Source organism: Rousettus aegyptiacus, unplaced genomic scaffold, assembly GCF_014176215.1.
Source record: "Rousettus aegyptiacus isolate mRouAeg1 unplaced genomic scaffold, mRouAeg1.p scaffold_m13_p_2, whole genome shotgun sequence".
Lineage (NCBI taxonomy): Eukaryota > Metazoa > Chordata > Mammalia > Chiroptera > Pteropodidae > Rousettus > Rousettus aegyptiacus.
The window spans coordinates 93,190,621-93,211,280 of NW_023416295.1; the positions used below are offsets into that span (position 1 = coordinate 93,190,621).

At 45.7% G+C, this 20,660-nt stretch overlaps 1 protein-coding gene across 1 annotated transcript in view; it reads left to right on the forward strand.

Annotated features, from left to right (window-relative positions):
- The first annotated feature begins 622 nt into the window (after positions 1-622).
- ADA2 (adenosine deaminase 2) overlaps positions 623-20,660 on the forward strand; it is a 28,931-nt gene continuing 8,893 nt past the window's right edge. Inside the window, 6 exon segments of the mRNA XM_036237011.1 lie at positions 623-788; positions 2,924-3,253; positions 4,546-4,765; positions 6,021-6,231; positions 18,181-18,308; positions 19,947-20,037. Coding sequence (XP_036092904.1) covers positions 2,938-3,253; positions 4,546-4,765; positions 6,021-6,231; positions 18,181-18,308; positions 19,947-20,037 — 966 coding nt within the window. The 5' untranslated portion in view covers positions 623-788; positions 2,924-2,937.

Consider the following 20,660-nt stretch of genomic DNA (forward strand, 5'->3'; position numbering starts at 1 on the left):
TGGCAGGGCTGGAGATGAAATCCTGAGGAGTCTTGCCACAGCCAAGTGGAGCACACCAGAGCAGAGCTGCCTTGCCCTAGGGCTCCTTCACAATCATGCTGTTCCGCATCTCTGCTGAATCACAATCGAACTGTTTGCACTGAGTAAAGTTTCCTTCTTCACACTCCAAATTTGGGATTCTATTTGGCATTGAATTGACGACAACCACCTGTTGACAACACTTAGTGTCCTGCTCCCATAGTCTTGATTTCTCCCCCTAAAACATTTACCTTTTATATTATCTACGTTTTTACTCTCTGTCCAGGGGTTTGGTCCTCTAGTTCACACACATTTTGTGGAGGGGTACACTTCTCAAAGTTCATGAGCAGATTTTAGAGTGCTTCCTTGTGGTACTTGTCCAAACCTATGTTCAGAATCCTATGTTCTGAATCCTACACAAACAGTGCATACAAACACACATACCCTCCCCTGAAATAAACATAAAACCTGCACATGCTCATAAACTTGTAAACACACACAAGCATGTATAAACTCCCCAATGAATAAACAGATAAACACAGCAACACACACAAACATATAAACTCGCTCAATCCTGCTTGCTGTCTTGGCCCTGGCAGGTCCCATTTTCCCTGCCTCTCTTCAGAGGCCTATGCTACATGAGGCTGGAAGGAAGTGAAACCTGCCTTGACAGGAAGTGAAACAGAATGTTGAACTTTTTTTCTCTTGCTTCTGACACAGCTGTTGAGGGGACTAAGAAAACAGTCTACAGTTTCTGGAGCTGCTTTAAGGTAATTGGGACCCCCTGGGGTGGGGGTCTGGATGGAGCACTGGGCTTATGAGGTTACCACGGGTAGCTGGGAAGTTGGGCACTTAGTCTTTGTTCACCTGGGAGGAGCTGTCCCCACTTTTCCCCTTTGGTGGGGTGGAAAAACTTAGGCTTTTCTCCACAACACGTTTTTGAAAATGGTTGTGGTCCCATGGACATTGACTCAGAATCACAAGTGCATGATCTGTTCCTTTGTTCTCAATCTGAAAACAAAGTATTTTTATAGAGTCTTCATTCACCCTCTTTTCAAAGAGAAGGAAGATGGGTAAACATAGCAATAAGGGACTTTTCCCCTTATGCTTGACCAAGCTGGTTCTGACCAGTATTAGATAAATTTTGTCTGGCAGGCCAGGAAGAGTCTCCAGATGCTGAGCCACACAAATACTTTTAGGGTTTTTAGAGAGGATGGAGTGGAGATTTTGGAACTTGGTGGCTTCCGTTATGTGTCACTAGGAAAAGAGGGAAAAAAGCCTGGGGCCATTGAGTGGAGGATGCAGCATGGAGGTAGATGGAATGGCAATGTGGATGTCGCTGTCCTCTTGTCTTAGAGATTTCAGTTGCAGGCAAACACTGTAGTCTGAGGAGAGATTCGAGGACTTAATGAAGATGAAGAGTTCTTCAAAAGTCTGGCTCTCTGGTTTGGAACTATCTATAGCTCTGACCATAACTGTAAGACTAGAGTAAGTGCTGGTCCTGAAAAGAATCTGGGATATAATGTATTTTGGTGATTACCAAACTTTCTATTTTTTGTCATATCCCTGTACCAATATTTACATAATATATTTCTTTAAAATAACTTGCTTAAAAAATTTTTTTTATTCAACCTAAACAGTGATATTTTGTATCACTGAAGATACATATATAGCACTTTGTGAACCACCGATATAGTTTAATTCACCCTTTTTACAGGTGAGCAATCTAAGACCCTTAGACATTAAGTAATTTGCCCAAGGTCTTACAAAGACATACTAATTTGGGACTGTTCCTGAGGTCTCCTATTTTAAGGTCTTGATTTTTTCCAGTATAAAATATTATACTTTCAAGTATGCAGAAACAATTCATAAATGTAATTCAAATAGATAATCATGTAAAGTGCTAAACATAGGGCCTAGTAGGAGACTCAATAAATACAAGTTTCTTTCCTTCCTCCCTTAAATCCCTACTCACTGCCCACCTGGAATAGCCACTCTCTGGAAGCTTTTAGAATCATTTAAATGCTAATATTTTGAAATGTCAAGACATGTATCTTGGTGTCACTATTGAGCAATTGGCTGTGCTAGGTAGGAACTCAACAAGTCTTTTCAATCTAGAGACACAAGTCTTCAGTTCTGGGACAATTTCTTGTATTTCCTTTATTATCTTATTATTTATTTATATTATTTGCATTAATTTTTTCCTTTTTCTGCCATTCATTTTTTTTCTTCTGAAATATCTATTATTTGGGTGTTGGAGTTTCTGAACCAATAACCATCTCATTTTCTTCTCTACTATTTTGTCATACTTTCTAAAAACTTTTTTCAATTCCATCATTTAATATTGCTTAGTAAAGTTTTAAAATTTTAGCTTCATATTTTAAGTTTTAAAAGCTCTTTCTCATTCTGTTTATTTTTCTGTTCCTGTTTTATGGATACGATATCTTTTCTTACCTCTGTAAAGATATTTATTATAGTTCTTTTGACTTTTTCTTTTATTTCCTGCGCTGTCTCTGTTTCTCTTTAGTTCCTTGTCTGTGTTTTATTTTTAAGTTTCTCTCTCATGTTGGAGCCTTTTTTTCATATGCCTTGTGATACTTTGCTCCATAGTTATATTTAAAAGTGAAACACTAAAAATTTGATTGTAATGTCTTGCTCTATGTGTAAGCAGGCCTTGCTGACCAAAAAGCTCCACTACAAGGAGTCCTCATGTTAACCTTTTATTTGGGAAATCCCTCCTTATCTGTACTTGGAGTTCTTTTCTCTGTGGTCTCAGAAAAAAATCCTTCGATATGCTACCTCCTGGTAATCTGAGAACAGGGTGTGAGAATCTGTAGATTTTCACTTACACGCTACCTTTTTTAGACCCATTGAGTCTCCATCTGAGCAATTGCCTCTCTTCCAGGCATCTCAATATTGATGGGTGGCCCATCTGTGTGGCCAGCTCTGCTCTCTCTGCTTTTGGCGGTGGCAACGTCTTTTTTCTGCTCAGCCATACCCATAGATGACGCACGAAAGCAGCTGTTAATGAGAGAGAAGACGATGCAATTGGGGGGACAGCTGGTGCTGACGAAAGAAGAGGAGCTGGCCAATGAGAGACTCATGGCCCTCAAAAGGGCTGAGATGAAGCAGGCCATGGAAACTCAGAAGTTCCCACCCAGCATGCACTTTTTCCAGGCCAAGAATCTCATTGAGAAAAGCGAGGTGTTTAATATCCTGAAGAAGATGCCAAAAGGTAGAGATTTGGAGGGATGATTCTGGGGTTCTGGGAAGTTAGGAGGAAACTAAACTTGGAGCTGTTATTGTTATTGGAGCTGCTGTACTAAATGGAGCAGAGAGAATGCCACTCAGCTACTTTGTGCCTTGTTCTTCCTGGCAAATGAGGAAAGGTGTTGTTCAAAGGTGGCTGCCGTTTCGCCCTGGAGACCAAAAACCCTGCTTCTTAGGAGACTCAGCCTCAGAGAGAGAGCATAAAGTGGGCTCTGGGTACCACTGATCTTCTCTGATAGAGCTGGAAAAGCATCCACCCATAAGACAGTATCCTGGGCTCATCGGATCCTAGTTTTCCCTTCATATCTTCCCTCACATTCCTTTCTTCTAGCCTTTTTCCAGGGGCTAAGTTACCAAATAGGATATATGAAATAGCATCTTGGATAAACACATTTCTAGTAGTATATTTCTACAGTATAAACACATTTCTTTGGATAGTAAAATAATTATCGTGCACATGTAAATTGCAGTTTGCAGCTTACAAAGACTTTACCTTTTAAATTTAATGTTATAAATAGAGATTAAAAAAAAATAAAAACTATGAGGTTGGTAAAGTAGCATCCCCAGCTGATGGAGAATGTAGGGTTTAGAGAGGGCGACACACCAAAGCTCATACAGCTGGGACACCTGCCAAGCAGCCACTGCCAAGGCCAGGTGTGAAGATGGAGCAAGAAGAACAGAGGGACATTGTATACTGTGCCTTGAGGAGCATGAGGGTCAAAGTTGGTGTCAGGTCTGAAGGACAAGCCTGGGGCCTCAAATGGTAAAACCTGTAGGACAGAAGTTCAAGTGGAAAGATATTGGTGGGGTGTTGGGGAGCAGGGTGAGAGGATCAAGGAAAACTGCAAACAGGACTGGGGAGGGAGCAGGGACTGAGGCTCATTCTCATTACATCCCTTCATGCAGTGTTGGGTGACAAGGCTAGAAGCTGATGGAGCCCTACCTCAAACCCTGATCTTTTGCTTCAAAGCCGGACACTCTTCCAGCCTACCGTGCTGCCTTTGAAGCTAAGGAAGCCTCATTTTTAAACTAGAGCAAAAAAGGCAATGGTCGTCCTCAGGAGACAAAGGCAGTGTAGAGTTCTTCGAGCTGGACAGGGAAGAGTACATTATGTTCAGTTCTGAGGAATGTGGTCAGGCAGAAATCCTTGAGCTTCCCACCACTTCTTGTCCATCTATACTGGGCTCATAGCCCCCAAGCCCTGGAATCTGGACTCAGTGCTCAACCTACCCCCTGTCCTTTTTCTTCCCTTTCCAGGGGCTGCTTTGCATGTCCATGACATCAGCATCTCGAGTATGGACTGGCTGGTGAAAAATGTCACCTACAGGCCCCATTGCCATTTCTGTCTCACTCGAAGTGGGATCCTGATGTTCAAATTTGCTTACCCAACTCCACCCACACCAGCAGAATGTTCAGAGTGGATTTTGTTGGAGAAGTATCGAAAGAAGCTATATAATGTCACAGAGTTTGACAACAGGTGAGTGGTGGTTCAGAATGTGTCATGTGCCTATCATAGGTGGGTAGAGTGCCGGTAAGTCTCCCTTGGTACACACCCATATGTAAAAATCTGGCCTTAGAAAAATCAAGAGGCTTTTTCTTTTAACTTCACAGGATACTTTGCTGCAGAAAGGCATTCAGCACTTCTTCTGTCCATAGGAAGTACCTGATATTTAAAATTCAGTTTGATCAGCAAAAAATATTGACAGCAATACTGTTGTTGCATCAAATGAAATTTGTCTAGATGTTCAATAAGACCAGAAAGAAGAAAAGTTCCCAGCTCCTGGAGCAATGACAGTTCAGCTGGTGGATAAAACAGCTTGGAAATATGATGGAAAAAATTTCCTAACAAACTTGTATAGTAATATTATAAGTGATAATTATTTTAATCATATAATCATCTGTAGAGTACTTTCATGAGGTTATTTCCTTTTATAAATAAAAAAAAACATGAAGCTCAGCATGGTTAAGGAAGTTGCCCAAGGCCACACAGTTGGTAAATGGCTAGTTGGGGATATAAACCTGTTCACGTAGGGCCACATCCAGAGTTATTTCAATCGGACCCACTGTATTAGTCTGCTAGGGCTGCCATCACAGAACACCACAGACTGGGTGACTTAAACAACAGAAAGTTATTTTCTCATTGGTCTGGAATCTAAAAGTCCAAGATCAAAGTGTAGGCAGGCTTGGTTTCTCCTGAGGCCTCTCCTTGGCCCTCCTCTCTGTGTCCTCTTGTGGCCTTTCCTCTGTGCACATGCATGTCCTGTATCTCTGATAGCAATCCTATTTGATTAGGGCCGTACCCTTATGATCTCATTTACCCTCAATCACCCCCTTAAAGCCCTCGTCTCTAAATATAGTCACACTAGGGGTAGGGTTTCAACTTATGAATTTTGTGGGGACAAAATTTGGTGCGTACCACCCCCCAAAACGAGCCTGGTCTAGGATGTAAGTACAGCAGGGTCAGATTGGCTAAGCATGCGAAGGGAAGCACGAGAGCCTGGTTGGTGGGGACGTTCTGCCTGAGCTGTCTCCTGTGGGTAGGAAGTGGGTCTCATGGTGGAGGCCTCCACTAAAGAGCCCGGATGCATCTCTTTGCCTCTCACCACTGCTCACAATGATGCATACCAGTTTCCTCTGGGTGGGAGACACAAGGCAGGGCTCCTGCAGGTGCCTTGAGGTAATAATGGCCTGAAGCACGCCTCCTCAACAAACCTCCTTTGTGTTCTGGACAGCCTGCTGAGCAATTTCACTCTGATGACCAAGAATCCCGAGGTGACTTATGCAAACCAAGATATCATCTGGTCTAAGTTTGAAACCATATTCTTTACAATCTCTGGCCTTGTCAACTATGCACCGGTGTTCAGAGACTACATCTTCCGGGGCCTGGAGGAGTTCTACCAGGACAATGTGTTCTACCTGGAGCTCAGAGCCATGCTGTTCCCGGTGAGCCAGTCTTTATTCTCTTCTGTGCTGGCTTGAGTTTCATCTTACCCTGTAAGTCTTCACAGGTTTCCTACTCTTGTACAGTACAGGACTGAATGATGGCTTCGTCCCCAAGGGGACATGTGCCTTTTCAGGGGCCACCATGAGCAAGGAACCCTGAGATAGACTGGGCTGGCCTAGCAAAACTGTGAATGTGACCCTCACTGCCTTTTTACCTCCCTTTGCTCATGATCCCAACTTCTCACCTTCTTGCCTGCTGGGTGCTCAGGGTTCCCTGGCCTTGGACTCTGAGCAATGTCTTGTGCCTAGACCTTTTTGATTTGTCTTCTTTCATATCAAAATTTAGCTTCCCCGAGTCCCTCAGGACAGTGCTCTTATTATGGGACAGGTGAGGAATGCGGTAAATGGATCCAGTTGCATGTAACAGTGGGGCTTGGTAAGTTCCTGGGGGCCCTTTCTGTGGAACCCAGTAGCATTTTATCTGGGGTCTTCTATGGGCAATGCTGCCATCATCACATAGGAGCTGGTGAAGAGCCTTGCTCCTTCCCAGGTTTCCCATGTGCCCATGACATTGTCTCCTAGCAGAGGTCAGGGCATGGCTCTGGTGGACTGACAGTGCTGGCTGAAGTGTCTATGTGGAAGGTAAGGGCCTTGTGACCCTCCACCCCCCACTTCCCTTCCTCCCTGGCTGGGGCCCCTTCCCCTCTGCCATCATCTGCTCTTGGTCAAGGCCCTGAGTGGCTTCCTACACGGTGCCTTTCCCTTCACCTTCCTCCCCTGTGGGGACGACAGACGCTCCTTGCTTCCTGTCTGCTCCACCGCAGGAGCGTCCTCCCTGATTTCTCTTCAAATCATTCTACACCCAACCTTTTCTTCAAGCTTGGTGGAATAAATTTTAACTCTTTGGCATGAAATGAGAACCTCTCACGTCTAGAATGTATGTATTCACCGCCTCAATGTTATTACTCTTTTTCTAACCCAACCCCTCCCCCCTTTTCCCAACCCAACTCCTCCCCCCTTTTCCCTTCCTCCCTATCTGTTTCTTTTTCTCTCCCTTTCTTCTTTCATGTATTCACTAAACATCTGCAAGCTCCTCCTCTGTGTCAAGCACTTGTTAGGTGCTGGGTGCACAAAGTCATATAGGACAGAACCTAAATTTAAGAAGGAAACAGTTTCTCTCTGGGAGACCATGGGTAAACAAATACATGTGACCGATATTCTTGCAGATGTTAAAGAACCATTACAGGATATAGAGAGAATACAAAGAAAGAAATGGGTTAGTGTTACCTAATGGGTGGGAGGAAAGACTAACTATGCATTATAGAGGAAGGAGAATGTTCTAATGAGTCCTGGAAGGTAAGGATGGGTTCACCAAGTTGAAGGGCAAAGGTGAGTGAAGGTATTTCCATCAGTGGGAGTAGCATAAACAAAGGTATAGATTTCTTAGACACTTATTTGGAGTCTATTTGGGACTGTAAGGAGTTCATCATGACTAGAGCCTAAGATTCTAGGGATACTCATTGAAAATAAGACAGGGGAGGTAGACAGGAATAATTATTAATAGTTTGGGCACCATATTAAATGTTGTGTTCTGGAGGTGAAAGGAAGCCACTGGATGGTATTAAGCAAGAGACTGTGAACACATTTGCAATTTAGGAAGATCACTCTGGTGGCACTAGGGAAAATGGATTACAGTGTAAAGGGACCCCCTGGTGAAAAAGGGAGACGGTTAGGGACTGGGAGACCAGTAAAGAGACCAGGGAAGCTGCAGGTACAAGATTGTGGAAGACAGAAGCAATGAGAAGGAGGAGATGTATCCAAGCCAGGTGCAGGAGGAAGAATCTATAGGTCTGGTGATGACTATACAGGGTGAGAATTCTACTATGACTTGCTGGCATTTGGCTTGAGTTTATTGGTGGTGACTGTTATGAAGATAGAAAATGCAAGTGGAGGAGCAGGATACAGAGGGAGAAACAGTCACTTTGCTTTTGAACGTGTAGAGTTGGAGATGCCTATGAAACATCCACATGAATATGTCGAGGAAGTGGTTGGATACATGAGTTTGGAGACCATAGGAGAGTTGTAGCCTGGAAACATAATGCTTGACATTCATCTGCAGAAAGGTGATCATAAAAACTGAGAGAGGATAAGGCTCCCATAGAAGACATTAGATAAGAAGAGGAGTGGGCAAAGAGGGGAGCCCTACAAACATCAAATACGATGTACAGTTTACAAAGTGGACTGAAAAGGAGCAGTCACAGACGTAAGAGGGGACTAGGATGAGCTCTTCTAGAGGTCAAAGAGAAGGGGGTTTCACATGGCAGGGTGAGGTCAAGAAACGTGTGGATTGGAAAGAGCCCATTGGATCTGGAAATTAGGAGGTCACCTTTGAGTAGTTTCAATGTTATGCTGAGAAGAGAAGCCTAATTTACAGGAGTTAAAAAAAGGAAATGCACTTGATAAGTTTGGGCCAGTTTTGGCTGAATCAAGACCTTGCCTGTGATTTGAGAAAAAGAAAGAGGGAGATAGCTAGGAGAGAACACTGGGTCCAAGAGGGTCTTTTTAGGGTGGGACTTACTTTGCACATATAAGGAAGGAGGCTGGAGAGGTTGAAATAGAGGGAAGAAAGAGGATAAAAGATGACATGATGTTCCTTAGGACAAAAGAAGAGGTCACTCCAGCAGGCAGGAAATGAGACCGCCCTTGTACCAGAGAACATTCTCCAAGACTGGAAGAAAGGCAGGTGAGGGTCAGATACAGACATTGTAAGGATAAGAGTGCAGAACTGAGGGAGGAGGTCCTTCCTGCCTCCCCTTATTTCTATAACAGGAAAGCAAAGACATTCACTGAGACTAAGGGAAGAGTGGTGTGTGTTTGAGAGAACCACCTTGGGGGATGGTCAAGTTGCTGATCCCAGAAAGATAAATTGATTCCTTAGATCTCAGAAGGCCAGCCTATAATGGAGACAAGATCTCTGGTAGTTCATGCTGGTATGTGATTCCCTTCTGTATCACCCTACCCATAGATATAGAAAATGGTTTGATGGAGCCTAGGTTAGCAGGACAAACAAAGTGGAAGTACCGGGATGAAGACCTGAGGATAATGACAAGGACGTGATGGGAGTAATGCTTCATGGGTCTCAGCTGGAGAGCACAGGGAGTGGGTCAATGAGAAGAGTGGATGCATGGAGACAAGGTGAAGGGTGGCTGGTAAGGCAGTAAGCAACCTGGAAAGACGGGAGGCAGGGAAGAAACTAGTAAATTTGAGTTTATCAGAAGCGGAGCTGCTTGGGTGATAAGCTCCTGAGCAAGATCCATGAAGTGTCAGTTCGAAGGGATGTGTATGTCCTTGGGATTTAGCATGCCCAGAAAGACCTAAGACGAAATGGCTTAGGAGAATGGCAGGAATTGGGGTGTAGGAGAAGGGGCCTCTCCTAAAGTAAGCTGAGAAAATGGGGTCTTTGGACCACTCTAAGAAAAGGTTAAAGATTATTTTGTTGGTTTGATTTTAAGGAAGGAAGTTTAGAAAGAGTAGAATGGGGAGAATTAGGAAGAATCTAAAAGAAGGGGGATCTATGCAAAATATATATGTTGGAAAAAACCCTGACTTTAGTGTCTTGCATTTGGGCCAGAAGCAAAGGATGATTGAGATTTCTAGTCCTCTGAGACGGACTGACCTCAGATTTACAGACTCCAGCTGGTGGGAGCTCAGGCCTTCATGCTTGAGGGAGGCATCTGTTGAGGAGAGAAGTCCTAGGTGAGTAAGGGGCTGCTAGTTGATTCTTTTGGTCAGTCTATTGAAGTGAACTTTCCTGAGGACTTTTTTGATGGGGGTTTGGGGTTTCGTGGGAGTGGGCTGGATTTCTGAATTTTCTATTTGGTAGGTTTACGAGAGTTTGAGCTTGTTAAAAGTTCTGAGTGGCTTGGAGAAAGTGACCCTTGGGTAGAGTTCTCTTCTACACTGTATCTAAACTAGTTTGGTCATTTATTCAAATATTTATTGAGTATACCAAGGCCATAGTGACTGACCTTCAAGTTTGGGTCAGGATCCATAGGATGGCATTAATTTGGTTTTGTTACCATATTCCATGGTCTTTATGGGCTCAAAAATTTTATTGTCTATACACCCAGAAGTGATAGGGCTCCAGAGGACTAACACATATTGATCAAATTCATTGACTAAATTCATGAGAGACAGATATATAAATAAGAAAGTTCAAATGCTGTTTTTCAGAGAAAACTATCAATCAGACTAGACACTTATGTTTATGTTTCCTGCTTGGGAAATTCTCTCCTTGAAGGCAAATCTTAACCTTTTCCAAAGCTAAATTATAGCTGTAAGGGTGTTGGTAAGCCAGAGTCCTAAAAAGCCCTGTCACTGGGCTCTGAGTGTCTAAGGGAGTTCATAACAGTGTTCTTAACTTTTGGAAAATCTGTTGCAAGCTATCACCCTTTCCCCAGAAGGAAAAAAAAGAAAGTACTAGACTAAGACTAAATGACTATCGAAGACTGTGTTTTCACATGTATCCATATATGTCTATAAAATTTTCCTGGAAATGCAATGTATAGCAACTCTGGATATTTTTACATTCTAAAATTTTAAAATGCTAGGATTCCTAAACTGACTTTACTACTCCCAGTTTGATTTAATGGGTTCAAGGACCCTCTAAGTAAGGATGCACCTGCACCAAGAACCAGTAATTCCAGTTTGTGGGTCGGTGCTCCTTTCTCTTCTTCTGAAACAAAAGCTTCTTTGACTCTCAGCTCTCCCTTTCCCTGCATTCTGGACCCAACTTTACTCTTAGCTATGTTAATACCTTCCTTGAGGTTAGCTCCAGGCTGGAAGGTGAAGAGTATTTTCTCAGGTGACAGTGTTTTATCTCCTCCAGGATCTGATGTTTGTTTGATAGTTTAATTCTGAATATAGATGTGTGTTTCTATATCTGTGTTCTTGGATGGGAATGAAGCTTACCTTTGCACCTCAATAGAGCTTTCATAAGTTTTGTGAGTACAGTAAATAAGACCTGGGCACAAACAACCCATTAAAAAGAAAAGAGAGGGTCCAATCTATCGGCTATTAAGAGAAGGATTTCTGAAGGTGAGGGGACACTGGGCCTGGACTCTGTAGGGTATTAGAAACTGCTCTTCTCAGAACAATTTCTTTCCATGTTTTGACCTGGAAAACCCTTCTCTCTCCAAGCATGGGGTCCACCCCCTCTAAGTCCATCCTTCTCTCTGGCTCTGGCCTAAGTCCCGCCTGATTCTTGTGTCTGTGGGGGTCCATGTCTTTCCCTGGAAATGCAGTGTCTCCTGTAATGTTGATTTGTTGTCTTGTGTTGTCTGTGTCATAACACATAAGCCCTGGTTTTTCAACTAGATTGCGAGCTACTTCAGACTGGCACCAAATCTGACATTGCCTGGTGTCTTCAGGAGGCACCAATAAGGATAATCATGCTTGGTAGTGGTCCTCAAACCTGGGTGTACATGTGAAAATTTGGAGACACTGTTTGAACCCCGACCTCCCAAGATTCTAATTCTGTGCTCTAGGGTAGGGCTAGGAAGCTGCAAAGTTAACCAGCCCCTCCGCCCTCCTCCTGGTGATTCTAATGTAGATAGTCTAACCTTGATCTTTCAAAGCACTTGATCTGAATTCATCGCCTCATTTGAGCCTCACAACAACCCTGCATTTTGCAGATGTGGAAACTGAGGCTTGCAAAGGTCAAAGAACTTGACCAAGGTTATGTTGGTGATAAAGAGTGACCAATAAGGTAAGGAGTAACTATAGCAGCCACACTCCTCTCATCCGGCTTGATTCTCTAGTCCTTCCACCAGAAATTGAAAGCCCCCAGGATGCACTAGGCTGATGCTTTACCCAGAGGGAGTTGGCCCCTGCTAGGGGAGTCGCTTCCTGTTGGGCCAATTCTGGCAGCTTTCTCAGTGTGGGGCGTAGTGAGGGAGATCCAGGTGGAGCAGAGGGCAGCAGTGGGTGGGAGAAAATTGCAGAGAGAGTTGAGTGTGGGTGGTTTTGAAGGCTGTTGATTTTCATCTTGAGCCTGGTGGGGAAGTATTTGGGGGAAGTTGTTGAGAAATTGAATTGGAGGGACAGAAAAAGGCCAGAGCCTGATTTCCTGTCTAGCCTTCCCCATTTCTGCGGTTGACTCTACCACCCTACCGAGCGGGGAGACTTGGACTCCAGGGCATTTACCCTGGGGACCCCACCCAGCTTTTCCCCTCTCCCCACTCTGCCCTACCCCCCACCGCCCCCCCCAGCCTCGCCATCCCGCGCCCCCCCTCCCCCCCCCCCCCCGCCAAGTCTTCCTAGAAGGTGGAGGGCTGCTGGGATTTGGGATTCCGGTAGAGGCTGAGGGGGATGGGATTTGACCATTTGTTCTGGTCTGACCCTGGAACAAAGGCCTCTTGCAATAGAGAGTCTATGCCTTAATGCCCCACATTAGCCAGGGTAGGGGGAGCCATCAACACATTAACAACTAAAAACCGTCTGCTCTGGAATTCTTTTGCTGAGCCGCACTACCTCCCCCTCTTGCTTGTGGGGCTAATTCAGGGCCTGGGATGATGTTGATGGACTATCCTGGCTGCTCAGCCTCCTATTGTGTTACTAATGCTTGATAACAAAGGCTACTTGCCTTTAGCAACAGTTGCTAGGCGGGTCTTATCTCCTGGGCTTCAGTCCCTTCCCCCAAGGCCTGAATCTGAGATGCAGACGAGGTCCCGGCCAGTCTTCAGAGTGGAACTCTTATAACCTGAGAGTTATCAACAGGAGATGGCTCTGCTGGTACTTACCGATGGTGGTGGTGGTTGGGGAAGGGGGCAGGGGGGTCTTAGGAAGAGAGAGGTCAGTGGCAAAGAGAACCCATGATGGTCATTCGAGACACTTCTTGGCTGCTGTCACTTGTGTACAGGCAGTGCTTGTGCACCCCTCATCCCCTACCCCCTAGATTTTTCCTGGATTCTTAGCATAAATCAAATATTTCGCCGTCATTAAATGTTTCACCTGGCTTTTTGCGACATGCCCACTGTTTCATGTTATTGGTGTTACTCTGTAGTACTGACAGTAGCATTTATCTTACCAGGCTGTAACTGCTATTCACCTGTCTGTCAAATTGACAAAACTGGTAGGTCTTAACCCTAGCTGTACATTATACATTAGAATCACCTGGGGGAGTTAAAAAATAAACAGGTTCTAGCCCAGAGATTCCCTAGGTAATTCTAATGTGTAGCTGGGGCCGAGATTCTGAGATGCCCTGACACTAGAGTATACAGGTGAGGGCAGGGTCACTCCGATGACAGGAGACACTCAGAGTCTGCAAGATTCTGAAACCTGGCAGACCCCCAGCTCCGACTATGCAGTAAGACTGAGTTACTTAACCTTTTTCAGCCTCAAAATCTTTATCCATAAAATGAAACCTACCTAATAGTGTGGTTTTGAGGATTAAATGAGATATGATATAAAGCTTTTGGCATATGCCTGACACACAGAAGCTCAATTAATGCTTGTTAAATGAATCATGTTCTAGTGGTGAAAGCCATTTGCCTTGGGAGTTAGAAATTCTGAGTCCTAGTTTCTGGTCTGATGCAAACTAATTTTTGCGTTTGTGACCTTGAGCAACTCTGCTCCCAAACTTCCCTTCTGTTCCTTTCAGCTTCAAATTTTTGTAAGTCCGTGATATCAGACAATAAAACTTTGTAATCTTATATTGGTTTATGAAAGTAATATGTAGTTTGAATAATTTTTCCAGAAATTTACAGTTTCCCAATTAAACTATAGTTAAAATTGAGATAATCTAAATTGAGTCCAATGTGTTTTTAATTCAAGAAGACTTGTTACATAGATATAGCAGTTTTTGTATCATTTAGTCTTAGATGAATGACACAACATTGTCTACTTGTACTCACAGATTGTTAGGACAACTGCAGATTTCGAGTTATTTTTCTGTATCGTGATAAAATTGTAATGATAATAATGTTATTAATAGTTATCATTTCTAAGTGATTTACAAATATTAACACTTTTCATCCTTGCTGTGATTCTATGAGATAGGATTGATGTGAGACAGAGTGTATCTGCACTGGGAACTTGAACCCAGAAGGCCGACCAGAACCTTCAAACCAGCTGACAAGTTTCCTCCAACACCTGGCTTCACAGAAGTGTATTAACTGCACAAGCTGGGAGACTGGGAGGGGTTGCAGGTGTCTCCACTGGAAAGGGAGCACTCTTAAGCATTCAGATTCTGTCTTAGGTGCTTCTAGTAATCCTGCAATTTCTTTGCCAACGGCCAGAGGCCCAGGAGTACAGGGCACCAGGAGACCAAGAAACGCTCCGGATGCAGCTTTAGCATCTGCAGCCCCAGAAGCCAGATCCTGTCTCCATGGCTGCCCGTGTTATGGGAACTTGTAGTGGGATTGGAACGCCTGGCTTTTCCTGGGATAAGGACTGGAATGACAGAATCGGTGACTTGGAACCTTTGCCATATGCAAACCCCCATCAGGCCTCTGATTGTATCATTCTCGCATCTCTCCATACCTGTTTAATCTATCAGATACCTTCTTTTAGGTAGAATTGTTATTTGTTGATTTTTTTTTTTAAGGTTCTTTCTTTTGTCTTCCTTCTGTTCTGCTAGCACTGCTCCACTGGTCACCTCTCCAAAATCCATCTATTCATCCATTCACACATGCTGCCAGGGGCTTAGTGCTTTTAAAACTCCAAGGAGACAGCGCTCTTCTTAAGTTAACGCTTCTTTATGGAGCTCCCGCTCTGGTGCTATAGGGCGGTGGTCCCTAACCTCTTTGCTCCTATAAGAATCTAATGCCTGATGATCTGAGGTGGAGCTCACCTCCTGCTGTGTGGCCCAGTTCCTAACAGGCCACAGACCAGTACCAGTCCATGGCCCTAGGGTTTGGGGACCCCAGCTGAGAAGATCAAAACTACAAACTATGTGGACCATACCCTCATGGGTTTACAATCCAGCTGGGGTGGTAAACTCTGGACAGGTGACTCAGCGGTCAGACTTGGGGCAGAAAACTGTTCTTCCCTTCTGGGTATCAGTTAGGTTATGCCAAGATGATTTCAAGTAACAGTTCTGGGTTGGGTTAATGCAATGATTCTCAAACCTTTACACTCAAAAAATTTTAAGGACCTCAAAAAGCTGTTGTTTTTATGGATTATACCTAGCCTATCCTGTATAATATAGTGTGTATTAGAAAATACAACTGAGAAATTTCCAAAGCACAAGACTACACAAGCGCACAAGTCATTATCTGTCAGAGCAATGTTGTCACTCATTCATGATGTAGCTTCAGGAAAATTCTGAACACTTTTTGAGAGATTAACATTGAAAATGACAAATAACATCTTAAAATTTTATGAATAGAGTTATGACTTCGTAGACTGCCTAAAAAAGTCTAGGGGACCCATAGGGGTTCCCCAATCACACTTTGAGAACCTCTGGGCTACAGCATATAGGTTCTTGCAGCATCAAAGATTTGAAGATTCTAACAGAGTGCTTGGAAGTCTGTCCAAGCTTTGGTCAGTGACAGGAAAAGCTCTCTTTAAAAATCCTTGGTAAAGTGAGAAAGAGAAAGAGAGAGAGAGAGAGAGAGAGAGAGAGAGAGAGAGAGAGAGAGAAAGTAACTTTTCCTTTGTCTTTGGTTGTGTTCTTGGGGCCTGCAAATTAAACTAACAAAAGCCAGATTAACAGAAGTAAAGACATTCCACGTTAATATTTAATTTTTATGTGCATGGAGGCCTTCATAGAAAAGAGGTGAATACCCAAAGAAGTGGCTAGACCAGGTGCTTCCATACTATTTTAACAAATGACGATAAATCGATAAATCGTGGAGAAGTGACAAGACAAAGAAAAAGAAGTTTGGGCTTCTAGGGGCAGTAAATTGGGGGAAGGTAAATATATGGGGGAAAGGAATAGAAAATAAAGGTTATTTTAGTAAGGTTTGTTTCTGCAGACCCACCCACCCAGGCACTGATTTTCTGTCTCAGGGATAAGAATTGTACTCCTGATACAGGAGAGGGGAAGGAGACATGTCCACAAACAAATTTATGTCTGTTTAGGCAGAAAGAAGAGGGCAAAGACTACTGTCTATGTTTGCTGCTGTTTAATTACCTTCAGCTCAAAATTATCCTTTTGTAAAGTGGCATATTTTGGGATAACATATGATCGTACTGGGATCATACCAATCCCCTTGAGTAAATCATAATAATGATGGGCGATACTACATACTGAGGTAACAGTACCTAAGGTTCTGCCCTCTGGGAAGTCCTGGCACCCTTTAACAGTCAGTAAGCCTGAGCAGGTCCACTGGCCGAGGCAGAGCAATCCAGGAAATTCCAGCCGGGAACAGTGCGCCCAGGGGGCTGAAGCGACCTTGGAGGGGAGTGCATGGAATGCCAGGCTTCACTGGGGCAGCAGCAGAGGAAACCAAAGAGCAAAGGCCAGTGGGGCCGAGAGAAGGGGCGGAGAGGACTTCCTGCTCATTCCACAGCCCAAGCCGCAGAGTAGATCCCCACCCCTCTGCCCGAGAGAAAGAGCAATAAGGCTGCTCTGTGGGTCTGGGGAGAAGAGGCCTGCTGGGGAGGCTGACCAGGGACAAAGGGAAGGACCTGCAGTGGTGCAGCCAGGTGAGAAATTGGAGGTCTCCTAGGCTGGGGAGAGTGGTGTGAGGCAAGTACCTGGTGGGAATCGAAAAGAGAGCACCTGGCTGCTGTGACGCCCAGGAAATAAATGAGAGCTGACTGTGGAGCGCAGAAAGGATTTTCTCCTCCAGGATGATGAGTTCCCATTTCGCCTCTCAGCCTCAGCCCTCTGAACCCCCGGCAACTCTGGCTTTGTGTAGAGTCCCTGTTTCCTAGGCCAGGACCAGTAACCCTTCAGCCACAGGCCACCTGGGATTAGCTAGTTTGCTTGCAGAGCCATCTCTCCATTTCCTGGTTATCAAACCCTTCTCACCTCTGAAGGCTCCACTCCAGTGCTGTTCCCCCAGGAATGCTCCTACCCAGTTCAAGGAACCCCTTTTTCCTCTGAGACCCCATATATTTGTATTAGTGGAGAGTCTCGCTCTCCACTAAATTAAAAACTCCTTGAGGCCAGGCGTCCTGTCCTATAGCATTTGTTTACCCCTCCCAAGGCCTAGCCCAACGTACTGTCTTCTGTGGGCCTTAATTGATGTCCATGGAAATAAATGGAATTCTGTGTATAATTTCTTCCCATCCTCCCTCACCCTACAATCTGCAAAAACTCCCACATTTTGTCCTGACCTAGAACTGCCAACATGTGCTAACTACCACTTTGAGCCGGGTGAGACCTGGCCCAGTGACGGGGAGGGCTGAGGGAGCTGCAGGGGACAAACTCCTCTTACAGCAGCAGTTTGGACTCAACCTGGGAGTGGGTGCTTTAGAGGGGTCTCCTTCACGCCTCTTCCCTGTTATGTTTCCCCCTTCCCCACTTCATCTCTTCCCTTTGTTTTGCCTACTGTCCATTCCTGGATCTTCTAACCATGTCACTCTTGGTGTCCCTAGCAGCTGTGGCCACCTCAGGAGTACTCAACTTGGGGGTGGGACAGGGGAGATGAAGTGGGTCTTTGGACCATGCTTTCTGACTCGTGTCCTGCCCCAGGTGACCTGTCCTTCGTTCATTATATAAATACTTACTGAGCACCTACCATGTGCCAGGCACTGTTCTAGGTGTGGGGACCCAGCAATGAATGAGACAGGCAGACATCCCAGCCACATGGCATCAAAGAGCATCATCATCCCAGATGGGGCTAGGACTGTCTCTGATAAATGTCAGAGGCTGTCAAAGGCATTGAACAAATAAATTGCAAAGTGCAACTTGGTTTTAGAGATAATTGGTGGTGGGGATGAAGTTTTGCTCTGCTTACCTCTGATGCCTGGTCAGGACCATGCTTCTCCCCTCCCTAGGTTTATGAACTGAACGGGATGATCCATAACCAAGAGTGGTCAGTGAGGACCTACAGAGAAGTGGCTTGTATGTTTGCAAAAGAGCATCCTGGCTTTATTGGACTCAAAATCATTTATTCGGATCACAGGTGAGAGGGAACATGGCTGAAACTGCAAGAGTTGGGAGAATGAGATGTGGGCAGAGCCCCTAGGCTGGGAAGGGATCAGGGAGGAGAAAGAGGGGTAAGAAGGGAGGCTAGGGGCCAGAGACCCCTCCATGCCAAAGGGCCCTGGGCTCGGCTTGTGTGTTTGTGTGTGAGTGCAAAAACCTGTCTCTGAAATCGCTTCTAGTTTGAATCTCTACAACCAGACTGAAATGAAGAACTGGGGCAGTTTTCCAGATAATTCTAGGCAGTGATCCTGCATCTGCTGAGGTTACTCAGTTACAGGTATAATGTTTTTGCCTGGATGTTTGGATAACGGCCCGTTTCTTTGTTTCAACTTGCCACCGGGGTTCTGCCTAAAGTCAACCTTGTGATGTGTGTGGCTTTGTACAGGGCTTGGTTGGTACCAGCCCCTGCGTGACAGCTGTCTCAGCGTCTGTGTGTGACTTCGTAGCAGCATGCATGTATGTGGCCAGGTGGTATGAAGAAAGACACATTCTTTCCCTAAGCAAGTGCAGAAAGCCTTAGAGCTTCATTTTCTTTCTGATTTTACCAAAGAGCTCTCCATTCTTGCCCAAGAGCAGCCAGTCTAAGTCCTGTGACTGCTCAAGCCTAGAGATGTAGGGGCAAGCAGCCATGGGGATCACACCCCTCAGAGCTCTAAAAGGCAGTCAGACTTCCCAGGAGCCTCCTCTCTGGCCCCATCCCCTGATCTCCTCCCCTCCATGTGGGGATCTGGGGCCCTATGGAGCTGAGGCCTGCATCTGTGTGCTCGTCAGCCAGGACGGACCCACTGGTTCTGCTCAGAGGTTCCCTGTGGGCCGAGGCAGGGAAGTTGTTAGGGCTGAGCTGCAGTGTTCCCAGAGGGCTCTGTAGGAGAGGGAATGGGCAGGGTGGGAGGACAAATTTGGGCCCACAGAAGTGAGGATTGGAACAAGTGAGCCAGTTGCCAGGCAGAGACCTTCATCCCCTTGCTGAGTTGTGCCAGGCCTTTTCTTTTGTTGCTTCTGTTGATGTGCTGCTCGTCCTGTCCCTATTCTGTACTTGAAGGGAAAGAGGTGCAGAGGGAGGCAAGAGCTTGGTTAGGTAGTTTCTGGCGTGCTCAGGCCTTGCTGACTTCAGAGGATGAAGATACGCAGATGTCAGGTCCAGCCGACCCAACAGGGACTCAGGTGGCCTGTGGCATTTCACAGGTGTCCAGTGAACAGAGAGCTGGCCTCTGTACTGCACCCACTTCCAGGACCCACGCTCTTACAGATATGGGACAAGTTTTCGACAAGGCCACTTTGCTTCATCCGGATGCAGACCAATAAAACTTGTCTCATGGGTCCTCTTACCTCGCCTGCTTCCCAGACTGTGGGGCCGGCTTGAGCCAGCCAGAGTCCTCAACAGGCATAGATTTGGGTAAAATATCTCTTGGCTGTAGCCACTTAAAGGGCTCACGATAGCCCAGTTGAGGCGGGCTGCGGGGACAGTGTGCTGAGGGTTTCGGAAATGGTCACCACGTACCCTGGACTGGACGAGACCAGACCAGCCGTGGGCACTGAGGGAGCTGCTGGGGCACACAGCTCCCTCAGCACCAAGCCACACTGTCTCCCATGCTTCTCTCTGTCTTTCTCACAGATTCAAAAACGTGTCCTTCATCATGAAATCCATCCAAACAGCCATGACGCTTCGAACCGGGTTCCCCAGGACGGTGGCAGGGTTTGACCTGGTAACTTTCTCCGCACAGCAAGGCGGTTCTTGTGGAGGGCCGGGCAGTACCCGCAGAACCCCCCCCCCCCTGCAGAGGCTCAGGTGCTGACCGCCTGCTCGGAGTTTAGCGCTGACCCTTTCTAGGGACCTGCAGGGGCATGACAATCATCAGAGAAGGGGAAGCAGAAAAGGCCAGACTGCTATGACGGGAAGTCCCAGAACAGGGGAGGGATTCAGTGAGTTGGAGCAGTAATGGTGCGTGGGCTTGTTCCCACTCCCTTGCCGTCCGTCTGTCTTCTTTCCTAGCCTGCTCTGCTCACCTGCATCCGCTCCTCAAAGCTCAGCACACGGGCCAGTGTCTGGAAGTGGAGAGGCCACACTGCCGGGGCTGTGAAAGCTGTCCCCCCCCTCAGCCCGTTTGCTCCTCCAGCTGTGTTTGGAGTGCCGCATCCATAGGTGGTGTTGCCACCCCTTGCCCCCCACCAAATCGAAGCCAAAGCTCCGTGCCGGCAGCCAGGCCATACTTCCCCCATGATGACCCATTAATCTCATTCAGGCACTCTGATGCTCTCTTATAGAATCTATACGTTTTCCCGGAGACTGCATAAGCCCTTGCCTCTGGAAGTGGATTTCAAGGAATTG